At 44.7% G+C, this 22317-nt stretch overlaps 1 protein-coding gene across 1 annotated transcript in view; it reads right to left on the bottom strand.

Moving 5' to 3' along the window:
- The window catches only part of LOC146182331 (phospholipid-transporting ATPase ABCA3-like), a 51137-nt gene extending 30866 nt beyond the window's left edge, over positions 1-20271 (bottom strand). Inside the window, exons 1-9 of the mRNA XM_084575933.1 lie at positions 20151-20271; positions 17733-17911; positions 14484-14612; positions 11480-11597; positions 8634-8788; positions 5718-5873; positions 2937-3147; positions 1587-1842; positions 330-388 (exon numbers count right to left, since the gene is read on the bottom strand). Coding sequence (XP_084432059.1) covers positions 330-388; positions 1587-1842; positions 2937-3147; positions 5718-5873; positions 8634-8788; positions 11480-11597; positions 14484-14612; positions 17733-17911; positions 20151-20271 — 1384 coding nt within the window. The remainder of the gene's footprint in view (positions 1-329; positions 389-1586; positions 1843-2936; positions 3148-5717; positions 5874-8633; positions 8789-11479; positions 11598-14483; positions 14613-17732; positions 17912-20150) is intronic.
- Positions 20272-22317: the final 2046 nt, after the last annotated feature.

Below are 22317 nucleotides of genomic sequence, written 5' to 3'. Positions count from 1 at the left end.
AAGGAAATGCTTTCTGGTGAAGCTTTGTGCTCACACCTTCCGTTCACGCCACGTACGAGGCAAGGAAGGCTTTCACCTTGATAATCGCGTGGAGTACTCGGAACAATTAAAAGTGGAGGGAGGTACGAGCGGTGTGCGCGGCAATGGTGGTTTAGTAAGAAAACGAAAAGAAAAAAAATCACTCCAGTATTTTTATATTACGAAATCGATCCTATACATTCCACTTTCCTATTTGCAGCTCATAACTGGAGGCATGACAGCCACGCAGTAAATAATGCTGAGGCAACTAGGGTACATGCTAAAGATACCATGCAGATTAATATACGTACGCAGCAGTTGTCGAGCGAACGTTTTGGCCTTGGTCAGAGATAAGCTGGCCAATGTCAACCTGCGTAGGCAAAGGTATTCATTCGTTGAAGGAATAGACCGAAGAGGAAAACCAGGACGCCGGTACTCGCGGGCTGCGAACTTGACTAAGCTAAGTCACGTTATTACAGCGCGCGGCAGCAGTAACAATAACAGGTGTGCTAGTTAACCAGCAACGAAGCACGAGAGCCAACTGCCGTAAAAAAAGGACATATTATCCAAACCCTATACGAACTCCTTTCTGTGCAGCTCGAACACAGATTAACTGTCCAAATTTCTACGTGTCTCGGGGTGTCGTAGGGAACTTAGGAACCGCCGGTTCGGGTTACTTGAACGAATTACTTTAATTGAGGGCTCTAGTGTACCGTAGCCATATTAGTGCAGATGCGCATCGGATTACGGTATGCATGCTTCGTGGTGCGGAGTCAGGAGTCCACCTACCCCTTTGCATGCGAAGCAGGAACACGTTACAGTATGCTAAAAAGCCTAAATATGTGAAAACAGGCATCTATCGGCATGCTTGGGGACGTTCTTTCGCTGGGCTCCTGTGGGGCAAGCAAGCGACGAGTGATTCGTGCATCGTAACAGAGAACTCGCGTTCACCCGGTGGCCAATCATAGGAAGCTCACAAGCGCCGTGTGGAGGCTCCCTAAGATGCACCATCTGACAGGTGACACGGGTATAGGCTTCTGCCGCAAGAAACCTGCCAGCAGGCGTTTCTAGACAAACCTTCTGTTCTCACGCAACTCAAGAAATAAGAAAGCTCTTCATCACTTTCTTAGCGACACACTAGCAAAAAAAGTCGGCACAAGCAAATAATTGCCCGGACGCGTTCTTACAGTGACAGACGTGGTGGCCAAAACAGAGCTTACGATACCAGCCGCCGGAGTGTTCAGTAGCTTTATAGGTATAGATGTGGGATTTTCTGGTATGTTTACGCTGCTACATTGACATCGCAACCATGATCTTAGCTTTAATTAATGCAAATACGCACTAAAAATCACAGCGAAGCGACGGGAGGAGCGCACGCGCCATTTAAATGGACCAATCAGTGGTTCCCGTCCCGGTCAATCAGCGTGGTGCATTGCTATGGCGTGATGCGTGACTGACTATTCCGAACATAATGACGCGTTGCTTCCGGCAAGTTACGCCGGCAACGACACCGACGCTGCATAGCCGAGAAACGTGGACTCAAAGCCATCGCAAAAGTCGCGCCTCACTTGAGGTAGATGTCCTTGAGCGTGGAGACGGTGAGCCCGATAGAGCGGATTCCCAGTTGTGCGCTGCCCTTCTCCAGTTCGCGAAACATGCGGTCAAAGCTATTGGAAAGGACGGTGTGCAGCGCCACCGTGGCCTGTTCCGTCGTTTCGCTCAGGAACTCGGCTTTGGGCGCGTACTGCTGCACTAAGGACAGCACACTCTGCTTCTGGAAGGGCTCCTGCTGGCTCTTGATGAGGCTCACCTTGTAGCCCACTCCTGCATCCACCATGAAAAGACATCGGGAACGGAACATAATTTGTCTTCCGTTCTTATTCTTTTGGTTTAAGTTTGGTTTGGTTAGGTTTGGTTAGTAGGGTTTAACGCCCTAAAGCGACTCACTCTGAGAGACACTGCAGTGGAGGACTCAGGAAATTTCGACCACCTTGGGTTCTTTAACCTTGCTTTTCGCCTCCATTGAAAAGCAACGCCGCGGCTGGGATTCGATCCCGCGTCCTTGGATTGATCAGTTGAGTGCCTTACTACTAACGCAGCATGACACATGCATGTTACTATACGTGCGCGATTGAACACGTTTGCGTTTGTGTGCTTGTCCTGCGTTGACGCAAAGAAGCGAAGTGCTTGTTTATCTGCAGGCCAAATCGTATCACCACAGCTCTACAGAGGCGGCTGTTGTCCCCCAGTCTGAACGATATCGCTGACGGCGGAGCATGTCACATAACCAAGAATTCCACGGTTATCTTGCTGGTCAGTCGAATGTCAATCAAAGGTCGTAAGACCTTTACACGAAGGCCGTAAAGCGAGCTGCACCACTCGTCACAAGGTATTGACGTCATGTCATACAAACTACATCACTACCGTACAAAGAGCCTTCAAAGGGACACATAAACTCCATTCATTTTTGCATTCCGTAAAGGCTAATTCTATGATTATTCTGGTTCCAGTGATGTTTTTGTGGGCAAATTGTAGATCTAATGCTTAGAAAGCTGCACATAAACGGAACGTTTCCAACTTTCTTTTGCTGACAATTCGCAACGTCAACGCCGAAATGAGCCCAATTATCAGCGGTCGTTAAGAACCTGCTTCAGGGATCCGGAAAAAGAAAAAAGCGCGTCTCGATGCTACTGCAGCTTGTTTTCGAAAACGGCCGATAGTGGCGACCCCTGTACTTCAATTTTCGACCTTCTGTAGCTCACAGTTTGTTCATTTTCAGTCAGTGTCTCTTTGCTGTTGCTCTGACTGCTAATTCTAAAACAAACAAACAAGCAAACAAACAAACAAACAAACAAACAAACAAAAACCCTGACAGCAATCCCGAAAGGTCATCTGCTAGATCAGCGTCGCACAAGTACCGTAGACACTCTTGAGGTGGGCGGGCGAAGCGTTGCAGACCACTATGCCAGCGGCCAGGCCTACCACGCGGTCGGCCACCACATCGGCCTCAGTCATGTTGTGTGTAGAGAAGAGCAGTGAGCATGTTCGGCGAACGCGAAGCAGGACATCCCACACCACTTGTGTGTTGGGAGGGTCCAGGCCGGACGTCGGCTCGTCGATCAGTACCACCTGTTCGCAAAGTGAGCAGTGATTTTCATGGCACTCAATACTAAATATAACATACATACATACATACATACATACATACATACATACATACATACATACATACATACATACATACATACATACATACATACATACATACATACATACATACATACATACATACATACATACATACATACATACGTACGTACGTACATACATACATACATACATACATACATACATACATACATACATACATACATACATACATACATACATACATACATACATACATACATACATACATACATACATACATACATACATACATGTATGCATGCATGCATACATATATACACATACGCACACACACACACACACACACATACCGGGCGTCCCAGCTAAATTAACCAAACTAAAAAAAAATGCGGTAAGCCCGAGTCTAGTAAAAAACCTAGGAGCTGTTCAGAGTCGCCTGTGCTAATCTGCAGTACATATTTCGTTAACTAAAGTTAATTAGTAAAACTATTTACCTATCTTTTTTAATATTGGCTTGAAGAAGAAAGTGTTACTGCAAAAGGTGTAGATCGCCTCGGAAAATGGCTAGCTAGACTGTTTCCATAACGCTACAATTTATGCAGATCTATTTGTAAGCCTTCAAGGAGGCTGCACGTGACCAGCTATTTTTGAGTCATTCGCCAGTGCATACACCATGTTTCAAGAGAGACAGAACTGCAGAGAAAAATGGATTTTGTTATTTGGGGCGCGTCTCGAGGCTTTCAAGTGACTCCGCTGTCACGAGGAAGTTATTCTTTTATTCCTCCACGTATCGCTTTCGGCTGCTATAAGTTACTTTACGTAAATGCTAGCTTGATGGAAGCAATGTAGCTAACCGTTTTTCAAGATCTAAAACTTTTGCATTAACATTTTTTCCCTCAAGGCAGTAAATAAGAATTGTTAATTAGTCTTTACTAATTAATCAACTCTGAACAGCTCTTAGCTGGCTTCACTGGGGCTAGAGCTCAACGTATCTTTTAAAACCTCGGTTACATTTAGCTGGGACACCAAGTATATCAGCAAGACTTCGAGCAAGCTGGGCTTGTTGATTCATAAGTTTAACAGGTCCTGTACTTCTCTATCTCGGTATCGTTTATATATATATATATATATATATATATATATATATATTCCTGTTATTTTTTTGTGAGCATATATGTGCTCAATAAAAAGAAGGCACCTGTCTGTGTAACGACCTTAACTGTCGTACTACCAGATGGTGTCACGAGCAATACACCTCAGGCTGTTCTAACGGCCGCATTACATAATTTTTTCTTTATCGCACAAGACGGCATTGAATCAAAATTTGAGCTTCAGATGAACAGAATGGACACTGTGAGGTCTGTCAATAGAGCAGCCGGCACTCTTACTAAAAGTAATCGTGAAGCAGTCCGCGTTCTTTAGCAAAACAACGCAAGTCTTCACATCCACGTTGAGTCTACACTTTCCAAAGCAAATGCACCATAGTCGGATTTCTTTGATATGGCAAGAATTGAACATTTTCTAACTATTGCGAGATTTTATCTAATATAGAAAATAACTTTTGCACCTGCTAGGGACATGCTGCCGACGGAGCCAACGTCAAAACTATCATATGCTTTCGCTATTTGTGGTATTTGTACTTTTAGTGGCGAAGTCACGGTGAAATTTTGCAGATCCTTGTTTAATGGATAATTTACTACGCAAAACATATAGTTTGCGTTAACGATTTCGTCAAAAGTGGGCCTGATTGATAGCTTATTATACTGACGCCGAAATTTACATCTGGAATTGTTACATGTGTTTAACAGTTCTTCGGATTTTTTGGCATGAGTTATCTGTGTAAGAAAAACGTAAAAAAAAAATGCAGAGTATTGTTTTCAAAATGGGCTAGATATTTGAAACTGCTTAAGCTTGAACGCATTATTGATGAACATGAATGTACGCACGAAAGCACATCCCTGGTCAGCGGTGCGCTGCGTCATCCCCTCTTATTATCAATGATTATAAGGTCAATTTTATTCCCCTCTGAAAGAAGACATGAGCAGTTACTTGTCCAAACCAAACGACATGTTTTGCACAAGCCAAAGCCTGCCAAATATTTTTTTGCTTCAAAAAACAAAATCGGGCACGATCGTTATCACCACCCCGTGTTGGCCACATAATGAGAGGAGGTCACAGCTTCAATGATCTCTGGTGCAATACGTATTTAGGTGACCTTAACGCCGATGAACACAATTCAGGGTGTTAAGGAGGGGAGGAGATGGCAGTGGGGATAACCACAAAACGGCCTGTATTCATAGTGTACCGTATACTAACCCAAAGACCAGTTGCAGAACAGTACATAAAAAAATATGCCATCGCAAGTTTGCAGAACATAGTGGTCTGTTATAAACAGAAATTAAATGCACTGAACCACGTGGCCTGTCGCTTTGGACAACAAGAAAGCATTCGGCCGCCTGAACAAAATGAAAATACAGCTCCTGTGTGACTTCAAAAATTCCGCGCATTTGACAACATGCTGACAGCGTATTATACGCTTGGAGACAAACCTTAGGGTCGCCGAGGACAGCAATGGCAATGCCGAGTAGCTTGGCCGGGCCTCTTTTCAGGTCTTTCGCTAACGTCTGTGCTTCCTTCTCCAGGTGCACCATTGCCAACACGTTTTTCGCCGCAGTCCCCAGGGCTCTTGGCTTTACCTGCTTCAGCTGAGAGTTTGTTTCACCGGTTGTCGTTATCTGGTGATCTTCGACATTTCAGAAGCAGACACGGCTAACGAAACACTTTCCAAAGTGACAGCATAGTTATCACCTATAAGCTTTAACTATTATAAGAACTTACAAGGTGCGTTAGATCACGTTCATTTGCACGAAATATTGACGTGTTCAAGATGTTGCAGTCGCGAGAGCTGTAGTCTATGCTTCAGGGAATACGGCACTGGTAAAACCATACGCCATTTACGACGTCATAACGTCCGCAATGCTCCGAAACGTCCAGTACTACGGGCTTCGGCTTGGCCACCAACATAAATTCTTAAAAACTGTTTTACTTCCTGACTAGGAACTACTCCGGCGTTCCCCGAGTTGTGCACAACGCGGTACAAGAATTGACTGTTTGTAACCAATTGCATTTTTCGTTTTTGTAATTAATCACTTTTTCAAACGGTGACAACGTTCTAGATAATTCAATTATTTTTTATTGTAATCAATTTCTTTTTCAAAAACAAGAACAAGTTGTTAGCGTCGGTACAGCTTTAATAGCCTCAATTCAGTTCCATGCAGACGCTGGTGCTTGCTAAAACATTTCCTTCGTGGCAAAGCGACAATGAACTATAACTGCTGAGAAACGCCGCGCACGTTTATGATCGTCCTTCTACTGGGTCAAAGTCATCTCTTACAACAAATCCCGTCTTAAGAAATACTACGTGTTCTCGCACTTTAAGGTCCCCCTTCCGTCAAGTGGCGCTGTAATTTGAATGCCACTACTATACCCAACTCGGCAACTGCCACACAAGAGCATAGAGGTGTGGATTTTGCTTAAAGGAGTTCACAGACGAAATTTTGGTGGCATTTTTCTTCTTATTAATGACGCGTAAGACATTTCCGCCGTAATTGATAGTTGATTTTTAATTGATAACTTATTGATAAGTAATTCATTAGTGAATTTTATTTCCTCAACAGTTTCGATTTTGGGTTTCAGGAGAGGTGGCTCTTACGTCACAACCAAGTGTAGGCCACAGCGGCATGAAAATCCAGCGATATAATCGCTGACTGTTCACTTGATGTATTTACTGTTCATGAGGCAGGCTGGCTTTAGCGTTAGGGAATTCAAACTACAGAGGAGAGATTATATCGCTGTTTTAGTAAGCAGCACTTCTGGCCGCGATCATGGATTTCGCTGGTGGCGGTCTGAAGCCTGCTATCTCTCTCTCTTTCTTTCTCTCTTTCTCTCTCTCTCTATCTTCGTGAGCTGAGGTGTGAGGGAGATGGTGGCGACGCCGCGAGCGTCGGGGGTATTGAGCCACGTCGTGCGTATTAGCCAATGAGAAGGCGGAGCGGCCTCGCAGCTGCAGCCAATCAGAGAATGGCGCATATCACAGTTTTTACAAGGCTGCTATGCGCATGCGCGTCTCTTCCCTGGTTGGAAACGAACCATGCGAACTACGCTGCGCATGCGTAGTTCTCGGCCTCCGCGATCGACGCAGCCGGAGCAGATCTCGGGGGCCATGCGTAGTTCATATTCGTGACAGGCGTATGCGACAGATGGCGATAGCTGTCAAGTACACACGCCGTTTTTTTTTTTTCGTAGGCGGCTGAGTCTCCCAAGGACGTTTTCAACCAGCAGCAGACGAACTTTCAACCCCTCCCAGAGGGCGCCACAGTTTGTGAAAAAGGTAGAAAGCGCGTGTTACTCCGGAATGAGTAGCCGCGTGTCGCTTGCGCACCCTCAAATTCGGGCTCTCTACCCAAACGTGTTTCTCCTCGGCCTTCACGGACAACAGGCGTGTACGCGCGGTGCTCTCTCGACCTTGGCTCCGAGCTACGCACCTACTTCGCGTTTGATTAACTATGCAGATCGGCTGTAGTTGTTTTTATCCCACACGTGACTTAGACTTGACTTTGACGTTACAGCCAAGGAGGGTTTAGCTGCTGGCGAACGGTGCTGAAGTCTGGAGAAATTAACTTCTTCTGATCCCGAGGTAGTCACTGCTTTTCGCTACGTATATCCAGGCATAGCAGAGCTGAGTCATCTTTCATTTTTTTTTTGTAGATTATAATTCTATATTCAATTTATTTTTAGTTTAATATTACACAGTGCTGTGCCATTCGCATATCTTCCTTATCGTTTCAGAGTTGTCTATCAACTCGTCAAGGCGACTGTTCGTCCATAGCAATACAAAATGGTAGAGTTTTAGCGTAGTTAACCCGGTTAAACTAGGTATATAGGACGTGCGGAAGCTTGCGCACACACATGAAAGTTGACGAAGACAACTTGCAATGCAAAACGCGAGTGTGTGCTGCAGTCTCGGGGTGATCGGCTGTAGCGATAGCTACGAAAATCAAAGGAAAAAAAAAAAGCAGAGGTATCTACGATATTCCGTCATCACGCCCCACGAGAAATTCCTGGGTTCAAGTCCGCTCCGCTGCGACATTAAAAAAAAAAAAAAAATATTGTTTAGTGTGCAAACACTACAAGAGGACATACAAGCGCTAAGGCGATTCTGCTAGGCTCTCTCCGTGGTTTAACCTGGTTAGGCCGATGATGCTGTGTGAAAGCACTGTTTGCGTTACCGGCGCAAGGAAACGCGGGGTGTGACGTCACGTTCTGACGGTCCAATCGGGAATCAGGTATAAGAAAGATCGCTGCTCGGCTCTGACGATCGTATGAATGCTTTCGCATTAATTAGATTAGTTCATGTAACGCAAAATGATTCGATGGCATGTGACATGCGCTCCTTCAAGACTTACGGTGCCGAAGTAGACAAGATGCTCCCAGACAGTGAGGTCGCTGAAAAAAAGGTCCCGTTGCGGGCAGTAGCCGATGAAGTTGCGGGCTTGGCTTGTGTGCATGGCCACGTCTACACCGCACACCCATACGGCACCCGAACTCGGCTTCAACAGCCCTGGCGAAGAGGAGTGTTTCCGCACCGTCAAATTACAGAGCAGGAAATGAACGTTAGGTTTGGTTTATGGAGCTTTACGTCACAAAGCGACCAGCTATGAGAGACGTCGCCGTAGAGGGCTCCGGGAATTTCGACCACCTGGGGATGTTAACGTACTTTGAAGGGGAGTGAGGCAAGTGCAACCACACTCGGTACATGCTTAGTTTATGTTACTCTAAAACAATTCTTATAACTTATAAGTACCTAGAAATTACACTCAACTCATCCTTGACCATTTTTTCATTCTGAACTAGCATTTGTTCCCGGTCGGGAACGAATCACGTCCGAGGTGGCCGTTTTTTTTTTTTTTTTTTTTTTTTTTAGGCGAAAAGCAAGGCACCCTTGTCACTGTGCGATGTCAGTGCACGTTAAAGATCCCTAGGTGGTCAAAACTTCCTGAGCTCTTCACTGCGGTGCTCCATAGCCTGAGTTCCTTCAGGACGGTAAACTTTATAAACAAAACCAATAAAGCGACAAATGAAACGTCACTGCTCCGATGTTGAGTTGCTGATCTGCCAGTCGCTTTTTGCTAATGTCTGCCTCACTTTCATTCACATTATCTTATCTCTAAATTGAAGGGCCTTCGAGAGAGTGACTGTGCCTGCATCGACATGTGGATATATATTGCCACCTTCTGATAAATTATGTTCAATTGTTTCTATGCATTTAACGCACATATTTTATGAAAATCTTTTTTTTTTTTTTTTTTTTTACCTTTCCCGCCGGGGTGGCGCAGTGGTTACGGCGCTCGACTACTGTTCCCAAGGATGCGGGATCGAATCCCGGCCTCGGCGGCAGCTTTTCGATGGAGGCGAAAAGCAAGGCGCCCGTGTGCTGTGCGATGTCAGTGCACGTTAAAGAACCCTAGGTGGTCGAAATTTCCGGAGTCCTCCACTACGGCGTCTCTCATAGCCTGAGTTGCTTTGGGACGTTAAACCCCAGAAACCAACCAACCTTTTTTTACTTTCAGTTTTCAAGAAACCCTGATTTCGTGTTAAATCGGTTCTAGTTGCTGCCTCTTGAGTGTCAATGAGCGATTGCTTCCTGATTTGCCTTTTCAATTTTCTGTGCAAGTATAGTTTTCTTTATCTCATTTTAATAATACTTAGATGCCATCTGAGTATTTATCTCGTAAGTTGCGAAATCAGCAGCGCAAGCTAGAGGAACCTATAATACTTAAGTTTGTTAAAAAAGGTTAGAGCGAAACTAAAAACACTCGTTCTCGTTGATTATGTGACGCAGTAGATAAGCAGTTCAGCTTTTCTGCATGGCAAATGATCGAGCTCTCTTGCTAACAGTCTAGGCCTTCAGCCTTTCTTCTTCAACCAATATGAACAAGAAAATTATTTTATTATTCTCCTCGTGGTATTTTGCATTTTCGGTCGCATTATGATGTATTTTGGAGGAGGAAAAGCTGTTTAAAAACCCTTTGAGACGAGCCAGGAAGGCGGTAAAAGAACCTGTGACCCTGCAGCGTCTAGGGCATGTGGAAATACGCGCCCAAGAAAGGTTTGCGGAAGCTTCTTGCACTGAAATTAGTTAGCACCGTTGAATTTCTACTACTTTCACCCTGCGTGTTGAGCAAATATTTATTGTATACATGGGAGAAAGATCAAAACACGCACAGTGCTTACTTACTTCAGGTTGCATTGTATCAACGGAACATATCATGCTTATATTTTTGCTTCTTTTCGCTTTCATGTTTGCCTCTATTGCAACCACTCCCCTCTTCAATTCCGCTGGCCTTGAAGATGTTATTGAAGAACATATGCGTGAATCTCGATCGATAGATTAGTTTTGAAAATGCCAAAGATGCAATTCCGTCCGAAATCGCTCGCTTCTTACAAGGTAACCGTCTTCAGTGTGAGTCATGTGGTTTGAAGCTGAGCAAATTCACTATCTGCATTTGTAAGTTGTACCACAGTGATAACAATTGTACCAAAATACGAAGGCATATCGTTTTCCATTTACCATTTTTCTAGAACGGCGCGAGTAGGAGAAAGTTAAAAGCACGAACGCAACAAAACAAACGATGAGAGTGGAAGGAACGAATAGCTGCGCGTGCATTCACGTGCATGGTTATGGTAACTTGAGTGAAACAGCGCGAAAGAAGCCCGAAGGCGAAGCGAAGAAGGGCTTCGGGCTTCTTTCGCGTTGTTTCACTCAAGTCACAATGAACCAACTAGCCTAGCAAAAAGTTCTGCATGGCTATGGTGCGTGCATTTACGCTGCCAAACTTACGGTCGTAAGTTCCGAGCTCCGGTAGAATGAGATACCTGTGGTCCCAAAATCGAGTAAAACAAAAACCTGAACTGCTGTCTTAGTATACAGTGTCCAAGACACTCGCAGATTTAGTTGTTTCACAGCTGCACTGTGCTGAAAAGCGCTCTTCATCAAGACCAGAGCGTTTCCGCCAACGTTGGCTGCACATCTGCCCAACGTTGGCAATTTAACCGTCTGAAAAATCGGTCAAACATCGTCCCCATATTGGCTGTATACCCTGGCCACTCTACCTGGCCAAATGTCGCTAAGGTCGGATACCAATGAGAGCAGGCGCATAAGTGCCGTTTCTTCCTACGTGGAGCCAGTGTCGGCACGACCTCGGTGAGTGGTGAAGCTCGGACTGAAGAGCAGAACCAGCGGCTTAATTACCGGCAATGACGTTCATCAGGGTCGTCTTGCCGGCGCCGTTGCGGCCGACTAGCACAGTGGCTTGCCTCTCGAAAGCTTGCAGGGTGACTCGCTTCAGCGCCTCGCGGCTTCCGTACGACTGAAAGAAAGGAGAAGACCGCTGTCGAGAGGTTGCAGCCATGAGGACTCGTTCAGTCCCCGAGTCTTAAACCCGTTATTACGCAACAGTACACCGGAGCCGTCGCTGTAAAGTGCGGCGGCGTTACACAGAATCGTGATTGGCTGGCACGGACCCTGACATCACATGCCACGTGGCCAGCATATATCAGAGTAACACATGAACAAATAAAAGGAAGCTTAAAGGAGCACACAATTATCCTTATTGTGACAATACGTACAACAGCACAGCGCCTACGCGGGTTTGTATTCTGCGCATTACCAGCAGAGAGCTTACGTCCGCGCGATAGCGCCTGCCAGCTGCGCGACTCCGCCGCGTCACGTGGGCTTGGGACGTCACGTTCTGCGCCAATCAATTAGCATTTACCTGTATGCCAAAGGTTTGCCAGCTTTTCCCTCCGATGAGGCTTCTATGCTAGTGTCCTAGAATACTATCTACAGTATCGCATAAAAGAAAGCGGTCACGCGAAAGGGGCACAAGGGATGAAACATCGTCCCACAGCCCCGTTTCTGAGCCTGTCATCCTGCCCAGAGCTGCGTTTGTCATCATCATCATTAGCCTGATTATACCCACTGCAGGGCGAAGGCCTCTCCCATAATTCTCCACTTAACCTGGTTATGTGCTAGCTGCATCCACTTGACCTCTGCGAACTTCTTAATCTCATCCGCCCACCTAACTTTCTGCCGCCCCCTGCTACGCTTTCCTTCCCTTGGAATCCAGTTTGTTACCTTCAGCGACCATCGGTTATCCTCTCTTCGCACTACATGTCCTGCCCATGTCCATTTCTTCTTCTTAATTTCTAATAGAATGTCGGTAACTTGAGTTATTTCTCTGACCCACTGTGCACGCTTCCTATCTCTTAATGTTACCCCTACCATTTTTAGTTCCATAGCCCTCTGGGTTGCCCTCAACTTAGGTAGACCTCTCTTGGTTAGCCTCCACGTTTCAGCCCCATATGTGAGTACAGGTAAGATGCAACTGTTGTATACTTTCCTCTTCAGCGATACCGGTAAGCTGCTAGTCATAATCTGCGAGTGCTTGCCAAATGCGCTCCATCCCAATTTTATTCTTCTTGTTATTTCCTTTTCATTGTCCGGATCTGCAGTTACTACCTGTCCTAAGTAGATATATTCGCCTACTACTTCCAGTATTTCGCTACCTAATGTAAACTGCTGTTCTTTCCCAAGGCTGTTGAACATTACCTTAGTCTTCTGCATATTGATTTTCAAACCTACCTTTCTACTTTTCCTGTCTAGGTCATCAATCATTATTTGCAGTTCATCCCCCGAGTTGCTTAGCAAGGCAATGTCATCAGCAAATCGCAGATTACTGAGGTATTCTCCATCTACCCTTATCCCTAACTGCTCCCATTCCAAGTCTCTGAATACTTCCTCTAAACAAGCTGTGAATAGTACTGGGGAGATTGTGTCTCCTTGCCTAACACCTTTCTTTATGGGAATTTTGTTACTTTCTTTATGTAGAACTATGGTTGCTGTGCAGCCACTATATATATCTTCCAGCACTTTCACGTACGGCTCGTCTACCCCCTGATTTCGCAAAGCCTGCATCACCACCGAGGTTTCAACTGAGTCAAATGCTTTTTCGTAATCAATGAATGCTATGTATAAGGGGTGGTTATATTCCGAGCATTTTTCTATCACCTGATTGATGGTATGGATATGATCGATAGTAGAATACCGTTTCCGAAACCCTGCTTGATCCTTTGCTTGAATGCAGTCTAAGGTTTTCCTGATTCTATTAGCGATTACCTTAGTAAATACCTTATACGTAACAGAGAGTAAGCTGATTGGTCTGTAATTTTTAAGGTTTAGAGTCCCCTTTCTTGTGAATGAGGATAATGTTTGCATTCTTCCATGGTTCCGGTACCGTCGATGACACCAGGCACTGCGTATACAGGGTGGCCAGTTTTTCTAGCACGATATCCCCCCCGTCCTTCAGCAAATCTGTAGTTATCTGATCCTCTCCAGCTGATTTCCCCCTTTTCATAGTTTCTAGTGCTTTCTTGACCTCGTCCTTCGTCACTGGTGGAACGTCTGACTGTTTTTCCCTACCGCCAATCTCATTACGATCCTGACTACTTTGGCTACTGTAGAGATCTGTATAGAATTCCTCGGCTACTTTCACTATCTTTTCCATATTAGTGATGACGTTGCCCGCCTTGTCCCTTATCGCATACATCTGGTTTTTGCCTATGCCCAATTTCTTCTTTACCGCTTTAAGGCTTCCCCCGTTCTTTACGGCATGCTCAATTTTCTCCATGTTATACTTCCTTATATCGGCCACCTTGCGCTTATTGATTAGCTTTGATATCTCGGCCAATTAAATCTGGTCTGTTGGATTGGAAGCTTTCATACTCTGTCGTTTCTTAATCAAATCTTTCGTCTCCTTAGACAGCTTACCGGTATCCTCTCTAACTATCCTACCGCCTACTTCTGCAGCGCACTCAGTAATGATGTCTCTGAAATTATTGCTCATTGCTTCTAGGGTAATGTCGCCATCCTCGTTTAGAGCTGAATACCTATTCTGTAGCGAGATCCTGAACTCTTCTGCCCTCCCCCTCACCGCTAATTCGTTGATGGGTTTCTTTCTTACTAGTTTGTTGCGTTCCTTCTTCAGATTAGGCTAATTCGGGACCTCACCATCCTGTGGTCACTGCATCGCACTTTCTTGATTATCTCTACATCTTGCATAATGGTGGGGGTTGAACACATTATGAAGTCGATTTCATTGTTAGTCTCTGCGTTTGTCGGGGGGATGCAAAGGTATTCTCGGAGTGAACATTTTTTCGGAATGTGTTAACATCTTAGAGAATTTTTTCTCTCTCACCACACGGAGGTCTTCGATGTGCACGATGGGTCTGACATCTGGCGGCGCGTGCTCGAAGCGCTTGTCGTTGAAAACAAGCGGATTGATGGGAGGCTGGCGCACTCTCGGCAACGGAAACCAATAGGATGACTGCAGAGAGGGGTGCCAGATACAAACGATAGCTTCAACGGGTAAAAACATTAATCAAACAACGGTGAAAACATGCATGCATGTTTTCAAAGTACGTATGCCTTAACAGCTTCATCGGAGTGTCTATGGCCGCGGAATAGTGAGCAGCGCTCTCTGTTCAAGTAATGATGAATCGAATTGATTTTTAAGATTCTAACCTAATTCATGCTGTATCTAATTGTAGGGAAGTGAATCCAACTGAAACCGTTTTAGCTGACTGAGTAGACTGAATTTATCAGCATCAAGCATGTTATATTATTCCTCATGGTTCGCCTCTTAAAGCAGTCACACATAAATCGATCCTGAAGGTATGATTTGAGACCTCATTCCAAACCCCATAAAAACTGGACAAGAGATTTAGTCTGGACAAGAGAGGCTACCACCACGCGCTGCATGGCTCTGAGCATCAGAAACTAGAGTAAGAATTCTTGATGTTTTGTACCATGCACCGATTTCCTTTGGCGGTCAAGACCAGTAGGCGAGAGCGTGGGAGGCATTTTATGTCAGATTGTGTAGCGCGCAAGAAGAGATGACCATTAGTATCAAAATCTTCGCGTGCCATCTCGCCGGACACTTTATCATTAACAAATGGAAATATTTTAATTGGGGTACGTAGCGTTTGCGACTGGTGGCCGGCAGATGACGCTGCTGGCCATGCCCAGAACATATCGTTTGTGTCCACCCGTTGTAAAGGGGCCGGCCAAAACTACACCACAATCATCATCAAAAAACCTGAGCATGAACGAGCCAGTTCAATTCAATTCAATTCAATTTTTTATTATATCCGTTTAGTATATTCCAGCTTATACATACAGAAGGAGGTCCCAGAGTCAGTGACTGTATCGGGACCTCCGATAAATGACAGATAACAATTAGTATACAAGACAGCAATATAGCAATAATTCACGGTAAAATAAGTTGAACGTAGACAATAAATGAGTTCATAATAAAAATAACATTATTTTGCAACAAAACGCACACTGAGCAAGCAAGTTAAACACCAAATCAAACAGTAATAAAATATATGCATAAAAAGGCATGGCAGTACAGACTTTAAACATGTTAAACCACACAAAAATGCATACCACGTAAAGCTGATAACATAGTCATTATTCAGTATCAGTTTTCTGTTGTTAAAAAGAATTGTTTAACTTCGGATGCAAATCTGTTTTTTCTAAGAGATTTGACGATGGATGGTAACGCGTTCCAGACCATGATAGCAGAGAAATGAAAAGTTTGTTTCCCATAATTTGTTCGTACTCTAGGTAGTAATAAATTTTTATTTCTTGCGAATCGCGTTTTGTTATCATTTATTAGTGAAATCTGTGGGATAAGTGATACTGGAAGTTCGTCGTTTAGTAACTTGTAGAAGAATGTGCATAGGTTGTATTTAACGAGTTCAGCGACTGCCAGGATTCCATGATTACGAAGTAAATGCTTAGCAGTAGTTAGCTTAGTTAATGTCTATGGTGCCATTCCTTGTCGACACCAACTATTTGCGGTCCAGCTTATGCAAATCTGTGGTAACATGAAAATAATTATTTTGGAGCGTATGGCAAAAATGCGCGTGCCCTGGCCTCGTCTACGTTTGTGAAGGCTTAGGAAATAAATTAGTTTAGCTAGTTTCATGCGGCGCCCCAAAATGGGTGACTCATCGCATCACCAAAAAGGTGCAGGCTCAAACCTCCTCCTCCATCCTGCCCTCGCTATCGCAGTGTTGTAGAGGTTCTTGAACGCCATCCCGGAAGGCGTATGACGTTCACGAACCTTGTGTGACGCTGCGTGTCACCTTCTGTGTTTGACCACGCGAAAATGCTTTACATTTTTAAAATAATGCTGTATACTGCATCAAGGCATAGAGGGGCTCAAGAAAAAAAGAAAGGAATGTTAAATAGATGCGAAAAGGTCAGCCGATCTAATGAAGTAGAGAGGGGGGGGGGGGGGGGGGGCGGTGATGAAGGCCTCCGCGTCCAGGCAATATATGAAGATAGACTGTTAGGCGGTATTTCTTAATAACAAAGCCGCGGTTCCCTGCATCTTGGTTTATCTTTATCTTTGCACCTATGACATGTTATATACATAAAATCGTAACCCACATATTCGTTTCAGTTCACTCTGACGGGATTTAATGGCCTCGTATTCTGACGACGGGCACTTTAGCGCATGAGAATGAGAAACCATGTAGACGTTACTTTGTAAACTGACGACTCATAAGCTACGCTGCATAATGACTATGAGTCATCACTATCTGTAGTACACGTTAGAATACGTTCCTTGTAAATTGCTGTACCATGCTACGCTGAACAATGGCAACGAGTCATGACAGTGACTACAAGTCATGTTTTGTAGGATCATACGTTATATTTCCTCATTCGTGACTCTGCATATATTCTTATACGTGCTATGCCATCGTACGACGGGGTAGTGACGTCATTTTAATTTCGTGCCATGGACGGCCAGCAGTGGATAAAATTTGTGCTAATGAGATATTCCTTTCGCATGAATAATTGAAGTGCAAAATTAAACAATCCCACTTAGTTTGAAAACCGGAAACGGATAGGACGCAATAAGAACAACCGTCTGTTAATAGCCAACTCGCAGTTGTTACTGCGAATACGCTGCACCTAGCATGTGACCTCTCTCTTTGAGGCGAATTTAGCTTATCCTTTTTTATGCAGTCAAAAGAACATGGTTAATATCCGACCTGAAATCAATCAGTTTGGTCGTAAGCCCTTTTCACGCCGCGTGGTTAGTTTTACCAGCAGTACATCTTTTCCGGACTATTGTCTTCCAAACGGAAATCAACTCCGCGATTCTCTGGCAGATTGTCCCATTACAATTCTCAAATTTGTATTTGACAATGTCCGATTGTCGCACACTTTGTGGTAAAATTTGTACAAGTCTATAAAAAAAAAGGACACGTTTGTGTTTTGCACAAGAAAACTAGACATTTGTGTTTTTGAGGCTTTGATATACCATCCTCAAGCATAAAGATGGATGTTCCGAGTCGAACACGGATGCGGCATCCGGATGGGTCACGCTCCACGCAAATTCGCGGCAGTAGATGGAGGACGTACGTACTTGAAAGAAGAAGAGCGGATGCAGAGGTAAGGACGTGTTCCACGGCAGCACTCTAGAGAAGTACGCGATGAGCCCAATCACGACCCCTATCATCGCCGTGTCCAGCACCCACACGTCCACCATGGTGACGGCGAACACGCCTAGGGGACGGCGATTCAGTTTGCCCCAAGAAGCCCCGCCTGTAGCGCATGCCACACACGCACACACACACGCACAAAGGAGGAGTGGTTAGAAATCAATGCAATACAAAAAAAAAAAAACATATTTTTGCGGCGTTAAGACGGACACTGGGAAGAACTGCGTACAATTTTTAATTTTAATGCAAAAGCCTTTCTTGTCTCGTCAGTAGTGTCAACGAAGTATGTCTGCCAAGGACCTCCTTGGAGCCTGTCAGCAGAAAGCGTCCGCATAAACAGACATTAAAAAAAAAAAAATTCGCAGCTGCGACTAGGTTTCAAACCAGCCCCAGAACGAAAAGATCAGCTCCCCTGACCCACGCACTACAGCAACCGCTGCAACTGATTGGGCCTTGAGTAAAACTGCAACACACTCTCGCGCTGTGAAAGAAATATCCTCTTTATGGAATTCCATCTGCGCGGCGCTCCCTCATTTAGCCTAGGTAAATACGCCGTATATACAATACGCCATCTGGGTGAGTGCGGACGAAGTCCGCGCGCGTGGTGTCGGTAGAAGCCACCAGGCGGTGTGACAGAACATGAAATAAAAAAAAAATGAAAAAAAAAAAAAAAAAACTTAGTGGCGACACATCTAGTGTGGCCACAGCAGCCACAGCAACACTCAGGATTTCGAATTTCTCCAGTGCAGTTTCTGCACTGCTCTCAAAGGCTTTTACATAATCGATTGTTAGGCCATTCCGATGAGCAGTGATCTGTCAGTAGTTTACCCAGTCACGGATGAGGGCGCTGTAATAGCGCCTCATTTCGACGCGCAGGGTACGCTGCCAGATTAAAGTGGCGCCAGGTAGTATTTTGTATTTTTAAATTTCATCGGCTTTCATTATTGACACTTAAAAATGGTTATGCTAGAGGCACTGCGGCTGAATGAAGCACGTTGGATTTCAAGACCCTTAGTAATTTTCTTCTTCCAACCAGTGTGTTTAAAGCCACGTGATTTTTTCAAATAATTAATTTCGAATTATTCATATAAGTAAGCGGAAGGAAAGCAAAATGCTGGCCGGTACTTTATCTGTCTCCTAATAATGTTAATTTGGTTTCAGTTCTGAGACGATAACTTTTGGTAATTTTTAATTCTTACCCGTTTTAGCTCGGACACCATGTACACCTTGCCCTCAACGCATAGTAAATACACCTCGCACACAACGTATTTACTCTGTTGCCAGCGCATTCACTCGCAAAAAAGCCCCCCCCCCCAAAAAAAAAAAAAAAACAAAAAAAACAAGGCGAATATTTTTTTTTTCAGTGTGTATATTTGAGTTAATGCACCGTCTACGCTGCCAAGCATATGGATCAAATGACACAGTACAGGGGCAGCTTAATAATTTAAAGCCAAAATTATGAATGAATTAAAGAAACAAATCAAAACTCCATATGCTGTCGATCGCGCATACATTTAAAAGCCCATACTTCATGTTCCACAGAAGTTTGAATGCCAATGAGGAGCGTGTTGGCGTTCATTAATATTCTACAATTATATAGCTATCGTCCGAGTCATCAACAACCGAATAAAAGGCCTCGAGCTATTGCAGCTCTAATGCCGAGATAGTAAATAATATTCTTTATTATGTTGTAGTGAAAAACGTTGAGCTGAGCGGCCAGAAACCGACAGAGACGAGAATCGTGGCTGTCCGGCATGCAGGCTACGGGCTGCCAAACCAGAAAACCACAGCTCCGTTTCTCACGGCTAACAGCTGCCTGAATCCCGCCGTACACTTGAACAACTAGACGCAGTTCCGCTGGCAAGAATTGCGCTCTTATATGAAAGCCCTGCCTCGTCTCCGAACAATTTAATCCAAGCTTCCGCTGAAAACGTCGCTAAACTTGCGCTTGTAGATACTGGAGCTGCTGTGTCCGTTACTGATGCTGGACTACGCCCTATGTTTAAAAAAGTTATCCTTCTGCTTTCTCGACTTCGTCTGCTTATAACCGCTTACCATAACTTCTTAATTGCAGTGAAAACATCTTCATATTTTGCAACATGTATTCTTTATAAAATTACACATGAGAGATCGTTTGAGACCTGTGCAATAAGTCGCACATTCTCAGCCATTTTCTTTCCTCAAAAGCTTAATCACTGACGACAAAAGTTTTATCTGAACGCACTGGTTTCTGGGAACGTGCCTAATGTTCCATGCAGTAAGGAGCACATGGCACACAAGTCGATGCCGAAAATTCTCAACATTAAGAAGTCGAGGTTAAAGAACATGGCTGGCGGGCGCACCCTCGAAGTCATTCTGTATTCCCAGAATGGTGATGACGTTGTACGTGGCCACCGTGGGTAGAACAGAGGAGAGCAGCGTTGAGAGGCGGTCTCGGAACACGAACTCTGCCAGTGAGCCCATGCCCCCGATGTTCGTCACAACCCACGACGGCAAAACGAGGAAGAGCAGCAAGACCGCCAGAATACTAGCCAGCACTGCAAGACGCCGGGTTCGCTGTAGTTAAGCTTCGTCAAGAAAGTTAGAAAAAAAAAAAAAAACGCACGAGCGATCGATGTTTCATCCCTCGTTAGCTCGCCGCACCACTAACGTCTAAGAAATTGACGGTGAAAAATGATTCGTCTTCCGGCTTGTCAAGGCTTCGTTAACCAAGCGACCTCAATCGTCGAACTGATTTTTTTTTTTTAATGCGTGAGCGTTAAGTGGGTATGTTTTCAAGGTGGTGTCACCAGAAGTTTGTCGGCAGGATTATGTTCGAACGAAACAAGTTATAATAAAACGAATGGTTGCACTAGATAGAGGATGAAAAAATCTCGCTGAATAAAAGCTTTGGTGCATGCAGAATTATTAGTTATTTAATTAGAGCCAATTAAGTCATTCAGACGCCAAAATAGACAAGGAGGTAATGTAGACATACAAGGGGGGTCACGTGGTACCAAACTTCCGTGGAGTGTTACGTTATAGTGTGACGTCACAGACCAGAAGCCTCTTCTGCCGTGCCTCTACTTTATTCTGCAAAGATTGCTTACGCCCCCCACATGCAGGTGACGCAGTGATCTCAAACGTTTTTTGTTTTAGTTCTTTCGGTTTTGGCACCAATCCTTGACGTTGTAAAGTTGCGGGGCTGTGTTGAAAACTTGTGCAACTAAAATACTAAAAAAAAAAAAAACGTTTTCAATGGTCGGTTACATTTGCAGGCATGATATATGAGACCTCTCAATCACCACGAGCAAAATTGGTGCTCGTTTACTAGTGCTTTTCTGTTCATTTACTGCATGCAATGTACAACACGCAGACTTTAACTAAGGCCCATTCTAATTGTGAACGAATGTTTCTTTGCAATTGTTTTACGAAAAGTTCTGTTGCTACACTAATAATTACGTTTTAGGGCCAAGCCAAGTAACTAGTCTTGTCTTCGCTCCACTCTCATGGTGGATGAAGTGCCCTTTTAAGAAACTCACAAAGACGGTGTCGCCACCTTTCCTTCTGGGCTATATTTAGAAAGTCTGTGCCGGAAAGCACGGGGAATGCGCGTATGATACTTCCAATCTCACCATAGCGAGGCACGCGGAAAGGCCAGAGCGAGCGTGTCTTCGTCTTCGGCTGTGGCATTCAGGGCGTGTTACTACTCGACTACTGTTCCCAAGGACGCGGGATCGAATCCCGGCCTCGGCGGCAGCTTTTCGATGGAGGCGAAAAGCAAGGCGCCCGTGTGCTGTGTGATGTCAGTGCACGTTAAAGAACCCCAGGTGGTTGAAATTACCGGAGTCCTCCACTACGGCGTCTCTCATTGCCTGAATTGCTTTGGGACGTTAAACCTCACAAACCAAACCAAACCAAACCAAACCAAACCAAACCTATTTTCCAATCACCACGATGCCTTGCGGCTATGAAATTTCGTGGGTCACAACCGGACAGCAAGGGCACTTCGGCAGAGGTGAAATTTTAAGTCTGGTATATTGAGTTCTCACTGCACGTGAAATATCACGCAATAGAAATTAACCCACGTTCCTCTGCAGCGTGCCCCGCAGCTTACAATAATTAATCGTTCTTACTTATACTTCCATGCGTAATGTGCCATCTTTTGTCGTCTCCACGCAAACCCTAGCACCCAAGCTAAATATCAAAACTCATAATAAGGATATGAATCCCTCCTGCCGCTTTACGGCGAGAAAGACAACTTCGACCATATATGATCTGGGAGTGCAAAGCCCGTAACCTTCCTCGGAACTCTTGCGTGATCCAGCTAAAGAAGCTATAGGTCCAGAAATGACCTTGACATTCAGTTCATGGCCGTCGAATGGGCCGGCGTCGCCAAAGGTCCCCACGGCCTGCGGCAACAAATTGTGCTGCTGAGTGACTGAACATATTTGAAGAAAATAGCGCAGAAAATGAGACAAGGAACACACAAGCGCCAACTAACAACTGAATGTATTCAAGGCTTGAGCG

This window comes from Amblyomma maculatum, chromosome 8 (genome assembly GCF_055883805.1).
Source record: "Amblyomma maculatum isolate TAMU_Amacu chromosome 8, ASM5588380v1, whole genome shotgun sequence".
Taxonomy (NCBI): domain Eukaryota; kingdom Metazoa; phylum Arthropoda; class Arachnida; order Ixodida; family Ixodidae; genus Amblyomma; species Amblyomma maculatum.
The sequence above is the reverse complement of the archived record's forward strand: the minus strand, read 5'-3'. Positions and strand labels throughout refer to the sequence as shown.